The 14,879-nt window shown below is 41.5% G+C and overlaps 1 protein-coding gene across 3 annotated transcripts in view; it reads left to right on the plus strand.

Moving 5' to 3' along the window:
* Nucleotides 1-11,208: 11,208 nt before the first annotated feature.
* CNTLN (centlein) overlaps nt 11,209-14,879 on the plus strand; it is a 197,755-nt gene continuing 194,084 nt past the window's right edge. For 2 of the 3 annotated variants that reach the window (XM_080371890.1, XM_080371892.1), the window contains exon 1: nt 11,226-11,580. In XM_080371890.1, coding sequence (XP_080228016.1) covers nt 11,488-11,580 — 93 coding nt within the window. In that variant the 5' untranslated portion in view covers nt 11,226-11,487. Of the gene's footprint in view, nt 11,581-14,879 lie in introns of all 3 variants that reach the window. The other variant, XM_080371891.1, reaches the window with a different exon arrangement.

Consider the following 14,879-nt stretch of genomic DNA (forward strand, 5'->3'; position numbering starts at 1 on the left):
AAATGCATTCAGTTATGTTCTTCTGCCATCTGGATTTGAAGGAAAATTCAATTCCTAGAACTGTATCAGCACCACAGTCATCTGTTAGCCAGGTCATTATTATTGCAATATCATGGATAAAAACAAATCAGAAAAGCTGCCCAAGACAGTAGTAGTAAAGAAGACAGTTTCACTGTCTTTCTGGTAAACTGTTCTTGTTGGGCATTTTGTTCAAAGCAGATGGTATTTCTCCTGTGTTCCCCTTTTCCCTAAAAGACATCATCTATTTTCCTGTTGTGTTGAGCAGAGGGTGCTCAGCTCTGTGTCCTGCCCAGGTCTCTCTCTGCCAAAGCCAGAGAAAGACTCCTGGGAGAGAAGGTGGCACTGTATCTCCATGTGGCTGCCGAAGAAGAGAGGGTACAGGGCAAGAAGCAGTAGGCAGCGGTAGTCATATTGCCAGCAAACAGATGATACTAGTATGTGTAGGTGAGTGCTACTGCATGGGAAGTCCCCCTCTCCTCTATACTAGGTGTGTGTCATTTAGTGAAATAAAATGTATGAGAAATACTGTGTAGGAAAGGCTTTGCACAGACAGCATGTGCCCTTCAAAGCATAAATTATATATACCGTCTATAAAAGGATTGCCTCAGACTATGAGTAAAAGGACCTTGGGATGGAGGTAAGTGGGCTGGAGAAGAAAGGACAAAATTTCAGTACTTCCCACATCAAAGCTCTGTATTAGTAGCCACTATTTTTAACTTCTATTTTAACTCAATTTGAGAAATCAGAAGGGAACAAAAATTCGAGTAGGACTACAGAGTCGCAGAGATGTTATGGCTCATCAAACTGAACAGCAGAAAAGCACTGGTGTACTCTGGGTAGAAAAGTACTTTATTTTTTCCAAAGTAAGGAACAGGCGGTAGGGTGACTTGCAAGGCCACAGTGACTGCCAAACAAAGATACCTGTGTGCAGACACTGACAGACTTTATGGAAGACAGTCCGAAGAATAGAGAAGATAGAGATTACAGTAGTCTACAGTGTAGGTTAGAACTGGAGGAGGATGGAAGAAGCTGCCAGCTTACCTAAGAATTTATTGATAGTACTGAGTAAAAGGACATGGAGGGCCAATTCCTGGGAAAGGATGGCCCATTAAGCAACATAACCACAGGGATAAGATAAAATAATGACCTGGCTGAAGGAGAAGAAATACAGGGACACGTTACCTGCACTGATGATCAAGATGGAGAAATGATCAAAAGGTGGTAATAAGGAAGAATAAGAATTAGAAACAGCATGTTTCTAATGTGTAGAACAGCATGCATTTTTCAGGAAAGGAAAGTAAAAATCAAAGAGATGGGGATGGTCAGAATATGCTTGAATGCACCCAAATGCAGGAAAAAAAAAAAAAATAGTGTGACCTTTCTCTTGAGTTGTAATGTCCCCTAGTCATCAGGGTTGCATTGGATATGGATGGAGATCTTCGCAACACAAAATAAATAAATAAATAAAATTTCTTCTGAGGGATTTTAAAAGTAAATAGTATTGAGTTTCCTTTGCTCAGAGTAAAAGGGACTGATTAAGCAGAAAAGGCATCAAGGACAACAATAATGTGTCAACTAACAAGTTTATCAATAAAATTATACAGTTCTAAGGAACTGAAACACATAGCTTAAGTTTTGTTAGCCATATATAGCACTGTGAAAGAAAGCAGTGGGCCTGCTGTTCAGTAGAGCTGCAACTCATACTTAATATTGTCTAGAGATGGGCCCAAGATTAGAGAAAAGTACTTTTTGCTTTCATTATGGATAATGCAGTTGCTGGTGGCAAAGGCAATATGCCTACTGGGACTGAAGAAAGCAGCAGACAACTACTGTTTCAGTCCAAGATATACCAAGTTAGATAAGGGGGAAAATATGAGCAAATGAATAACATACACGCACACCAACCTGCTGTAATTTTGGTTCTGTAAGCCATAATTTCTATGACAATTTCTTATCAATCTAACTGAGAGTACTTAAATGAATATAATTACTTAAAAGCCAGTACATTAATGAAGAATATTATTTTACCTTCTATTATACATTTCTAATTTTTTCTATTACCCTGACTGCTGATAAGGATGGGTAGATTCAGAAGCTCCATTTTTTAAGTGAGTTAGAGGCTGCATATTTACCTGAACCTTTGTGTGAAGTTAGCAGTGAAATACATTGCTTTTTATTACTTTGGTTACTAGAGTTTAACAGAAACAAGTAACAGCACTTCTATAAGCAGCTGTATATAATCCTACATAAGTACATAATCCGTACAAAGGGAATTTTCACCCAAATAAACTTTAGAACAGTATTCATACAGAGGTGTTATTCAATAGTAAAAGAAATCCATTAAAGTGATGCAAAGAAAAAGCAAATCATGTTCTCTCAATAACTGGACCAGATAGGATGCCAGTTATTGATTTAGTCTGGGATACCAGAATACTAAATCTTCTGCTGTATCCAGGCACACTATATCTTTTGGAACTCTCCTAGTGATTTATTTTTTATGTTTAAAAAATAAGAATCCTGTTTAGGAGCAGAGACCTATCTTCTTGTAGCCACATTTTGTTTAGCTACTGGAGAAATTACTGGCTTTTGCTGAAATTTCCTTGCATAAGTATTGCCTTTTAGGTTTAATATTTTTTTTCATTGGTGACCTCCAGGCACTGACACATTGTTATTTTGTGCCTCTCCAGCATGACTTGATGACTTGCCCAGATGTAGGCCTTCTAATTTCTCCTACTATTTCAGAGATTGTTTCCTATGTGTATTTACTATCTCGTAAAATATTTCCAAATAGAAAGGTCAGGCTTCTCACTGCACAATGGTGCAATAGGGAAAAAGGACAATGACTGAGAATGTTTGCTTGCTGAAGTCAGTAAGGGGAGCACAAGTGAGACCTTGATACAACAAACAACATTTCATGTATAATATAAATCAATGTAATAGCTATTTCCCCTACAACAAATGTTGTAAGAATAATAGAATATTTTTTTGTGAAGCATGAGGTCAGAATCATCCCTAATAAATACTGTGAAATTGGGCAAGTACATATAATGGGCTGAATGACCCTCATGTTAGGTTACATTTCTTCTATTCTGATACCAAGAGGTTTCAGAGTGAAGTGGATCTTTTTGACTTGGAAGGCTTATGCCTTATTAGCACCAACAAAAATGTTCAAAGTGGTGTCTGAGCAAGGTATAGCTGAAACATGAGCACCAACCGTCCCATATTTGCCTTAAAAGATCAAGGTATTTGGCAGGAATGCTGCAATGTACTGCAAAATGCAAGGCAATAATCCTATTAGTACCATATACAATAGAGTCTTCAAGTATGTCATGAGTATTCCTATTTATAGTAGACAAAAAGAATTATGCACATAGATAATGAGAATTCATAGGGTCCAAGTTATATTCTTGAGTATTCCTGGAGGGTATACAACTATTATCATCTAGCCCATAAAGCTACAACATTTTAAGAAGTTGCTGTACTCTGTTGCTTGCTCTGCTCCTTGTCTAAAAGCATCTGTGCAAGATTTGTCCATCTGCAGGGAGTTAGAGATGACTAAGACTACACTTGAAACTGCTACTGGATTGTTCAGAAGTTGTTTGTCAAAGCACTAACTCCTAAATTAACTTAGTTGGATTCTCCCTGGTGATGAGTGGCATTCCTCAGGGCTCTGTACTGAGACTGGTGCAGTTCAACATCTTTGCTGGTGACATGGACAGCAAATTTGCCAATGGCACCAAGCTGTGTGGTACAGTTGACATGCTGGAGTGAAGAGATGACATCCAGAGGGACCTTGACAGGCTTGAGATGTGGTTCCTGTGCAAACCTCATGAAGTTCAACAAGAACAAGTGCAAGATCCTGCACCTGGGTTGGAGCAATCCCAAACATGGATACAGGCTGGGCAATGAGTGGATTGAGAGTGGTCCTGCGGGGAAGGACTTGGAGATGCTGCTGGAAGAAAAGCTCAACATGGCCTGACAGTGTGCACTTGCAGCTCAGAAAGCCAACTGGATCCTGGACTGCATCAAAAGAAGCATGACCAGCAGGTCAAGGGAGGTGATTCTCTCCCTCTACCTTGGTCTCATGAGACCCCCCCTGGAGTACTGCATTCAGTTCTGGGGCCCCCAACATAAGGAGAACACGGACCTGTTGGAGCGAGTCCAGACGAGGGTCACAAAGGTGATCAGAGGGCTGGAGACATGCTGAGAGAGCTGTGGCTGTTAAGCCTAGAGAAGAAAAGATTCCAGGAAGACATTACAGTGGACTTCCAGTGCTTAAAGGGGGCCTACAAGAAAGCTGGAGAGGGACCTCTTACAAAGGCATGTAGTGATAGGACAAGGGGTAATGGCTTTAAACTGAAAGAGGGTTGATTTAGATCAGATACAAGGAAGAAATTCTTCACTGTGGGGGTGGCGAGACACTGGAACAGGTGGGCCACATAAGTCATGGATGCCCCATCCCTGGAAGTGCTCAAGGCCAGGTTGAATGGGGCTTTCAGCAACCTGGTCTAGTGGAAGGTGTCCCTGCCCATGGCAGGCAGAGATGGAACTAGATGATCTTTAAGGTCCCTTCCAACCCAAACCATTCTGTGATTCTATGATTTGGGTCACATTTCAATACTGCTGTGAGGGATAGAAGCAGCAGAAGAAACAATCTAGAAATTCTTATGTAATCAAAGGACTCCAGAGGGTGTTTTAAGGAAAATAGCAATAACAGGGAGCTTGTAATAAAACTGTGAGAGCTGGCAATAATTAAATTTCATTTTCTGAGGAAAAAAACCCCAAGGAATGTAATAATTCTAGGCAAACCACTCCAATAGCATGTTATTTATTTACTTTTATACTAGAATTAAAAATAAACTGTAGTAAGAATTCTATTCCTATGGTTTTTGTGAATTTGAAACTGAACATGATCTGACAACTGCCTGTCCACTCCATAAACGAGTAAGCGTGAAAAGCTCTCTTCTCAGCCTTCACTGACTGACTTCAGAACTTAATTAACTTATTTTTCATGCCTAGATCAGTTGTTATCTTGTGCACATTACTAGGATACAACTGCTGAGGAAATTAACAGAAACAGTCAAACACAAAATTCTGTAATTAAAAAAAAATCTTCATTTCTGTGAGAATATATTTTGTTTCTGAATGATTCCTGATAATTTTACTTGCACTCTGCATTATATTTACAATACTTCTGTTTACTGGAAAATATAGATGTTTATGTCGTATTTGTTCTTAAATATTTTCTGTCTCTAAAGGAACCAATTCTGTTGAGTAAAAAGTGTCTAAAAACTTAAATCAACAGACTCAGAATCTCACTTTGTTACTCTAAACTCAACCACAGTAGGAAAGGAAAGTTCAAAGTTACAACTTTGCATTGCTGCCAAAATACACGAGCCCATCTCACTGGATTGAGTCAGTTGAGTCCCACTGTGATGATGGAGTTCAGGCTGCAAGAACAGTTCATGTTGGGCTGACTCTGCCGTACCACCCTGGAATGCAATGTGCAGTATCTGTTTTGTACTCCCTTGGGCTGAGAATTTATAGCAAACACTCCTTTTGGGAACAGTGTTAGCAACTGAAATACTGCAGCACAAAGTGGCCTCCCAGTAACTCTTAGCTACTGCCACAGTGCACACAGATAATAAAAATAGAATCTTGCTTGTTTATCTGAAGTAGCTTCTGAATTGTCAATTTAAGTGATTGTAAACAACTGTAACTTAAATCTGACGGTCAACTGAGACAAACACAAAGACATCTAGCTTAGAAATCCAAGTTAAAAAATCCGGCAAGATAATTGAAGCAAAAGGGATATTATACCAAGATGTTAAAATTCCCGTATCTTGCAGTGGGAGCAAGTATGTTTTCTTCTTAAAAAGATAGTGCCTGAAAAATAATATATAACAGTATACACTGGTAAAACTAGAGAAACTGTTTTAATTGCTGCAAATGTTTTTTGACTAAACTACCAGTGCTTATATTTTGTTCCAATTTGTTTGTTTTCCTAAGATCTTTTTTTTTTTAAAGACACTATGAATTGTTTAACAAAGGCCTGAAAATCATATGTCTTGGCTCTGTTCTGAGAAAAAACATTGCTGTGGGTTCTGATTTATGCCCTATTTAATAATTGTAGCTTTATCAAGGCTACTGCTGTGCACTCTGCTGTGGCTAAACCTGACTACACCTTAACCTCTCCACCATGTAAAAGGAGGCAAGCTATACTTAAAATTAATTTTGCAGCTTGCCTGAGATACATTAAAGCTTCTGTCCAAAATCATATTATTTCTAAATGACAGAAGCTTAAAATGTAGTAATTTGGTTTTTAAATTAAAGCTGAAATTTTATTTAATTAATTCCAGTACTTAGTCTTTTAATCTTCCCACAGTCAGAAAATCATTATGTACCAGTGCCTTGCTCACCAGTGTGCAACACTAAAACATACAAGCTGTTGCAAAACTCTTTTCTAATACTGAAAATGGGTAGATAGTGAGGCAGTTGCGTATGTTTGTGGCTCTCAGGTTGATACACGTGCATGAATGCAGTGGGCTGGTAAAAGCAAGGATGGTAGGTGTATGTTCTCAGCTGCCATCCCTAGGGTTAGGAAGAGCCTCCTCTGTGTCCTCTACATCCTCTACGAAGATTGGGTGGTTGTAGACAGTGTTGCCCCTTCCAGCACCACTCCTTGCGTTAAGAAGGGTATCGTGTCTTATTTATCGAGCCTGGGTGGCCACATACACTTCATACCCTCTTTCAGGGTGATGGAACTTGGCTCTTCTTTTCCAGACAACCTTTCCATAACCAGGCGACTCTCCCAGTTAGTCTGTAACACAGGCTACACAGCTCACGCAAGGTCAAAGCTCAGGTCCTTCCTGGGGTTTAATTAGGCAAAGAAATTAACAATGAAACAATCAACTCCCAAGGCCCAGCTAAACGCATCTCCTCACTTTACTGCAACACAAACTCCATCTCCCTCTGCTGGGAAAGCCAAACTCTGGAATCTGCTTCCTCTTCTTAATTACCTCCAGCTGCTGGTCCCTCCCTCTAGGCCTCAAGTTGCTGCCAGGTGCTATGGGGTGGGGTAAACTTCATCCCCACGTCCAGGACAGTGTTAACTACTTCCTTCATCTGTGCTTTATTCCACTGACATGCCCTAATTTATATAAGCAGTTCGTGGTTTTCACTGCTTTCAAGGGTGCAGTGCCACAATGTGTGACATCATTTAAAAGACAAAGAAAAAACACAGGCTTTTTGATTGCAAAGGTGGAAAAGTGACTCCCAAGGCAACGCAAGAGAGTCCTCTGGCAACATGATGTAGCAACTCTGGGGAATTTAAAGCTGTTTGTTGATGCCTATACACAAGGCAGTGTGCAGTGCAGAAGTATGCACTAAACTAAAACAAACTTCCCCGTGAAGTCATATTCTAGTAATTTTCATAAATTTTAGGAGGCTATTTGGTTCTAGCTCCTGTCTTTTCAGGGGCAGATCCTACCCCTGCTACCTTCTCTGCTCATGAAATGAACATTATACTCTTTCAACAAGTGAAAAGTGAGTCGTGCTAGTGCTGGACCTCCAGGTCCCTGTGTCAGTGAATCTAGGCTCCTGTGCTCATCTTTTCCAGCTCTGATTTGTAACTGTGCAAATTCAATTGAATGTGTTTATAATGGTAGGAATGAGGTTTGAAATAGTATCTTGCATTGGATGCAGCTGGAAAAAACGGGTGGGTTTTGGTCATATACTTTTTTCACTGATTTGTTCTGCCTAAATGGTCTGCCTGTTCTAACAGTTATGACAGGTGGTCTAATACCAGATATTACTTCTCCCTACAGACAGTGCCACTTTTACATCCCAAAACTATTCTTCCTATGACTATAAGCATGCTATTATTTACAGCTGTCACAAGTGAAAAGAATGTCCCCTGCAACCCTGAATACACAGACAAGCTGGCTTATAGCTAGTCAGTTAAAAAACCCCAAGAAATCTAAAACAAAAAAAAGACCCAACCCACATGACAAAACCTCTAGAAACCTTGACTGCAGGCAAGTATGTTTTAAATTCATTGTCTAAACAAGATCTTACATATTTCTAGGGTTACATGTTCCTGAGAAACATAAAATTACTAAAAATTGAGGACATTGCCAAAACCTGCTAGAAACAAGTCCAGCATTTTGGCTTCTTTTGCTCACTCACTGTAGCTAAAAAGCATCTTCCAGAAAGTACCTGTTTGATGATGTTTCCTACCAAATTACTGGTGACAAACTAGAATAGTCAACACAAAAATCCTAGGAAATATGCAAATTCATCAGTAGAAAATGTTAACACTTGTAATGCTATCTTTGGTTTAAAAGAAAATGAGAATGCTCTGTTATGTCCTTATGTCTCTTGACTTCCAATAATGCAGTATTGGGGGTTGCCACAATTGATGGAATAATGTTTTATTTTACATTTAGGTAAGAAGAGGAGATAAGCTGACAAAAGAAAGTATGGATCATCTGTAACTGCAAGATAATTGTAAAATGGAAATGTTTCAAAGAAAGATGTGGAATTTCTCAACTGAAAAAAAAAAAACCACCTCCCAAACAAAAAACCATTTATGCTTCCTGCCACCCAGGCAACTCAGTGAGCACTTTTATTTGTGCAACTTTCGCAGATACCATAAAAAAGCCATAGAAACTAGTTTTCAATTGTGTAATACATTTCTAATAGACTTCTTACAAGTGGAAAAGCCACAAAAAATTGCATGCTTACTCAATAGCTGTATATTAGGAAAATTTCTTGTGTTGACCCAATTCAAACTAAATGTTGCTTCATTTGAAAAAGTGAAATCCAAAGGGGAATATTTAGGCTTGGAAGACTTAGGCCTAACAGTCTCATACACCTGATAACTGTAAATCCGAAATACAATGATTTGGGAGAAAGATAATGTACAAAATTCTGCAAGACAAGGCAAGGTCTTCCACTTCATCTGAACTTGCCAAATGCATGTTTTGGGTTTTCTAGAATATTCTAAGAATTACCGTGAATGTTGTTTGGGTTAATAACTAGAAACTTTATATGGAGAACCAGCTTACGAAATGGCAGGAAAACAAATGTGAAGATGGTTAAACTGTATACAAAAACATTATATCCATAAAGTATCTGGCTATGGGAAAGCACTGATTGTGTGCTTGTAATATTTTGTCTCTACACTAACAGCAAATGCACAGATTTCTTTAAGTTGTAAAGTTACAGGAACCATGGTGTCTTGCTTGGTGTTACATCAAGCTGTGAAGGTAGTCACTGTAATAACTGAACATTTTCAGCTAAACTTTGAATGACCTTGTACTTGGAAAACGTTTCTAAAATCTCGTTTAGTCATTATAGTTGTTTAGCAGTTAATCCAAGTATATTGTTTTTTAAGTAAGGTTAGCTTCCTGTTGCCCATACGTAATAGGGAACAAATGGTCAAGGGGACAATGATAAAAATATTAGGAAGCAGATGAAAAGTAAGAAAGGCAGTTATTGAAAGGCAGGGATGTGGAAAAAGTGAAGGCTATATATTCATAGTGACTGGGTAATTTAGGGGGAAAAGGTTTAAAACCCCTTAAAGCAAAGAAAAAACTAAAACTGTGAACTTCAGAAATATAACATTCTAATATGGTCATTATGGTTAAAAGAATGTTTAATAACAAAGAAAGATAAATAAATGAAAGTGTAAGATTATGAATATGAGATGATACAATACAGAAGGAGTGATGAACAATAAAAAAATGTACAGGATACTCTAAGGAGAGATGGTATTGATTAGCTAAGTGTTGACTCTTCTTACATATCCATGTAACTGGAGAGAGAATACTCAAACATGTTAATTAAATTTACATTTGTGATTGTGCAGATAGTAAGTGGTCATAATAAAGTACTTTTAATAAAATTACATAAAAATACATATTTTGGCCTTGAGTAGACACATTCTTCTGAAAAGGGATTGAGAGCTCAACGTGCTGCAAAAAACAACTTTCACAGGCAAAGCTACCACCAAGGATGCTGGAATCTTTCTGTCAGGACCACAGGTGGAAGGATTGGATGTTTTAGTATGTTACGATTCACATGGTATGTAAACCTTCTTTGCTTCTCTCCATGCACACACAGTAAGAATTTTGTCATAGTAGTACATTCAGGGCAACTTGCCTGAAATCCGTAGAAAAGTTACAATGGAGGGGAAAAGAAACCTTTGTGTAAGAACACGTATAATATTCCTATAGCAAAATACTGCAATTGGTGAAATGCAATTTATTTGGTGCTTATTTCCAGACTAAAAAATATCCTGACCTCACGTTTCAACTTTGTTCTTCATTTGTTTGGGAAAACTTCTAGTCTTTTTATGAGTGTTTTGCTTCCCATGTAGGCTACAGGGAACCTAGAAAGATTTGCTTTGGCAACACTGTTCAAACCTTTATTTCAGAACCAAGTACTCTGCATATCCTGATCTTACATACAGTACACTTAGGCAGCAGTACCAGCCCAAACATTTCATGTACTGTCAGCAGTTCGATCTTCCACATCTTTCAGTTGTAGGCTCTCAAATCCAGCTCTGGAACTAATAATCCTGAATATTCTTCCTTTGTGACACAGTTTGGGTGCTCGCACGTCCTCAAATGCTATCAAGACCTACTCCAAAACAGGTTTCTGCCTCCTGTCCCACAAATGTTAGTATCCGATCAAGAGAAAAGAAAAAAAATAATCTGAGAAGGCATGCTACATCCTACTAAAATACGCTGGCACCTCGGCACCCCACAGCAAAATATCCAGGAATATTTGCACCGTTCATATGCAAATCTCTAGCATCGCACCAGAGACGAAAGACAACTCTAGGTGTTCCTACGGCTGAGGAAGGGCATAAACCCGCCGCATGCCCCGGCACTTGCAAAATCCTGCGCTCAGCACCTTGGCCAGACAGTAGCTGTTACTGCACGGTGGGGTACCAACAAGGCTCAGAGCCCACCCTCGACAGGCCCTTCCCAGGTGCCGGCCCCGGCCAGCGAGGAGTACACTGCCCGCACACCCGCTACGCCCAGACCGAGCACCGCCGGGCCCCGGGGCGCGGCGCCGCGTCACACGGGCACGGCGCTAACGACCGCCGCCGCCAGCGGCTCCCGCCCCGGCCGGGTCTCGGCAGCGCGCATGCGCGGCCCTGCCGCTCGGGCGGGCAAATTCAAACCTGCCTCTCGCCCCTTCTCTTTGTCGGGGTAGCAGTTGCGCTGACGTCATTGCACGGCGTCCTTCTTCTCTGCGGTTTCCGGCGCTCGCCCGCGCAGTAAGTGTAGCTGAGAGGGGGAAAGTTTTCATTTGTGTGGTTCACAGCACCGTTTCTTTCCCTTTCCCTCAGGAGCGGGCGGGCAGGCGCTTTCCGAACCCCGTCGGCCGGGCGCGGACCTTCTCGCCTCGCCGCCCCCGCGGAGCGGGCGAGAGGCTGTGGCCACGACGCCGGCGATGGCTTCGGGGCGCGCAGAGGCGGCGGCACCGCGGGTGGCAGAGCTGGAGCAAGAGCTGCGGCGTCTGGCGGAGGAGCTGAGCCGCTGCCAGGTACCTGAGTGCGGGGCCGTCCCCTCCGGGCGCGGCGGTGAGGGGCAGCCCGCGGCAGCGCGGCTGGAGCCGTGCGGGTACGGCCCGCTCTCAGGGGGGCCTCGCCTGCCCGCAGCTCGGAAGCGCCGCGTCCCGCGGAACCACCGATCCGCGCCCCGGTTCCGGCGGATCCGGAGGGCGAGATGGGGGAGCAGGGCCCCGGGCCCCCGGCCCGCGTGGGGCAGGAGGGCCGGTGGACGCCGCGGCGGGTCCCCAGGCCGGGGGATTCGCCTGGTACCCAGCACGCCTTTGGCGGGCGCCCCGCGGCGGCCCCCTGTCCCGGCGGCCCCGCCGCCCCGGTGGGAGCGGGATTCCCGGGCGCGCCGGCGCGCAGCTCCGCGGGGGGACCCCGCCGGCGCCGGCTCTGCGGTGGGTGAAACGCAGGCACCTGGCCTGGACCCTCCCCCCCGCCGCCGCTTGTTTGCTTGGTGTGTGCGGGAGCACTGAGGTGCTGCCTCGTATGACTCCTGGAAAAAACGAACAAGCAGAGGGGGTTTTATAGAAATGTAGATCTTGAACCTTAAGTCATTTAATCTCCCCCCCCTGCCTTGCAGCAGGATGAAGTATACCCAAACCGTTCCTGCCAGGGAGGGCTTGGTGATTAATTGTGGCTGTACTTTGAAAGGTGCTTGCAGCCTGTCTCCCTGTGGCATCCCTTCACAGGTGCGCTGCCCTCATTTTTCCAACTGGTCATTCATTGCTTATGTTTAGGTCCATTTCATGAAAATAACAAAACATTGCTAATATGAGGTCTTGTCATAGAAATCTCTGCTAATTCTCTACCAGAGAGGTGGACTACACCTGAAGGACGAGGCAGAGCGGAAGGTGCCATCTAATTCTGAGGTTGCTTTCTTACTTGCTTCCTGGTAGCCAAAGCTGTTTTCTTGAGGGACGGTATCTGGTTAAATCCACAGGGGCCTGGGCTGACATGGTCATATCTGTGAATGCAAAATACAATTTGCTTTAGAGTTAGCAGTGGCTTGTTGCTTGAGGCAGCATTGGTACGCCTGGTAAGTGGTGTTGGATTTTCCAGGCTTCTTCCAAAAACTTGTTGCATAGAAGAACTACAGGGAGAGGGAGCTGTCAATAAAAATCCTGTTTAGAAATACTGAACAATGAATGGTTTGGGGATATCTTAAATGTTTTTTGAGAGAAGTTTAGAAAATGCTTCCTAAAGACAATTTAGTTTCCTCTTGGTATGCAGATGTGCAGTATCAGATAAAATTTGGTGGAGGCAGAAGGAAGGCCCTGTGCTCTGCTCATTTGCTAGTTGAACATAAATTATATATTACTAAAACCTAGTAGCATAAAATATTTTTGAAGACCATTACAAATAATAGAAACTTTGAAGTAAACTGTACAAATCTGAATTTCTAATCGCTGTGATACTGTAACTTGATTTGTACACAAATTGTAGTTAAGTATCTGATTTCCCCTTTAGATTCATTCAATTACATGTGCACTTCTACTTGAATGGTTTCTGTGATAAACCCATTCCAATCATTTTGTAGTTAGCAACCAGAAAATACTTTAAAATGTATTTCTTTTAAATCTCGTGCATATTATCTTGCTTTCTTTGTATCTTTGTCTTGTGTCAGATCAGATAGTTTTCCAGGAGGGAAGCAAGTGAAAAAGAACATGAAAATAGTTTCTGTGTTTGAAAACAGAACCCCGTCAGTGTTCTACAGTAATATTTCTGTCTCTAGGTAGAATCCAATACATGTTGCCCTTCTAACAACAGGGGATGCCTGTCTTCAGGATTATTTCATGTTATTAATAAAATAGAAAGGACAGTGAAGCAGTAATCTATAAGAGTGTTCTCTGAGAGCACTGTAGTATAGACATACACACTTTACCATTCTACTAATACTTGAATAAATGTAGAGACGTGTTTAAGCATGTGCATGTTATGTTATGTAAGGTGGGGGGGAAACATTTTATGAAGTAAAAGAGGTGATAAGTTAGCCAATTATGCAGCTTTTCCAAAGTAGGATTTGCTTAAAATAATTAAACTTCTTTCAAGTTTTGTGAAATTAATCTGAATTTAGATAGGAACTAAAATGGACTTCACTAAGATTCTTCAGCTGCTTTAAAAGTAAACTGATAAAATTATTCAGGGATTGTTAATCTGCTTTAAGTCCATATTTCATGTGAAAACTCTGTGCAAACACAAGCCATTTGAAAACAAATATTCATGGACACTGTTAATGTTGCTTTCTAATTTCTTCACCGTTGAAATATGAAGTTTTTACTGACCAGCTGATTCCTTTAGTGGAATTATGTTTCATCTGCTGTGGTTTCCTTAGTTTCCTTTGGATGTAAGGTCTTACTTGTTTCTTGTCTTTAGTCACCACCAAACATTTGTAGGTCTTGTTAACCAGAACTGTGAAACTGTTTTAAGTTGGAAGGCGCCTCTTGAGAGTGTCCGTTCCACCCCACCCTAGAGTAGGTTGCCCAGGATGGTGTCCAGTCAGGTTTTGAATATTTCTGTGGCTGGAGACTGCAACCCATCAGCACAACCTATGCCAGTGTGTGAAGACCCTCTGCAAAAGTGTTTCAGCTTCTGTTAAAGATTTTCCTTGCCTTATGTTCTGTCCTGTTGGGTGGGATTACCTCTTGTGGAGACTACCTCAGCAGGCATTTTGGATAGAAACATTATGTAAATGTCTTAACAAAAGACATTAGGCAGAAGGTGTTAGCTTTTAATGCAGCAACCGGATAAAACGACCTAAGTTGGTGTGTGTGTTTTTTCCTCTGGACCGTTTACATGCACAGACACATAAACCGCACTTCCAAAACAGACTTCCAAACTGAAAGCTAGTTCAATAGTTTAGCAGTGTACCAGAACTAAAGGATTCACTTTAAGTAGCTGTTTAGGTATTCACCTTTTGGATATTTTTTTTCCCAAAGAAAAATACCCCATTTATCAAATAACTGAGGCTGAAAGTTTTAATTTGTTCTAGGGAACACTAAAGAGAGTTACACAAATAGAGATGTTATTGAGCACCTGAATAAAATAGGCCAAGTTTCTTTTCTGCTTTTCCACACCTCCTCGATTTGTTATATTCACCGTCATAAGAACGGCATGTCCAAAATGAAGTCTCTACACTGGGATCTGGAGTCCATTGGCTAAATACATGGAAACCTCCTCTGGCTAATTAAGCTCCTTAGTCTTAGTGCAAGTACTGTGCATGCTAGTTTTGCTCTAACCACAGGTATTCCAGGTATCTGTTTTTGGCTGTTGTCTCTTCTGCAGCAGG

The sequence above is a fragment of the Falco punctatus genome, assembly GCF_963210335.1.
Source record: "Falco punctatus genome assembly, chromosome: Z".
Lineage (NCBI taxonomy): Eukaryota > Metazoa > Chordata > Aves > Falconiformes > Falconidae > Falco > Falco punctatus.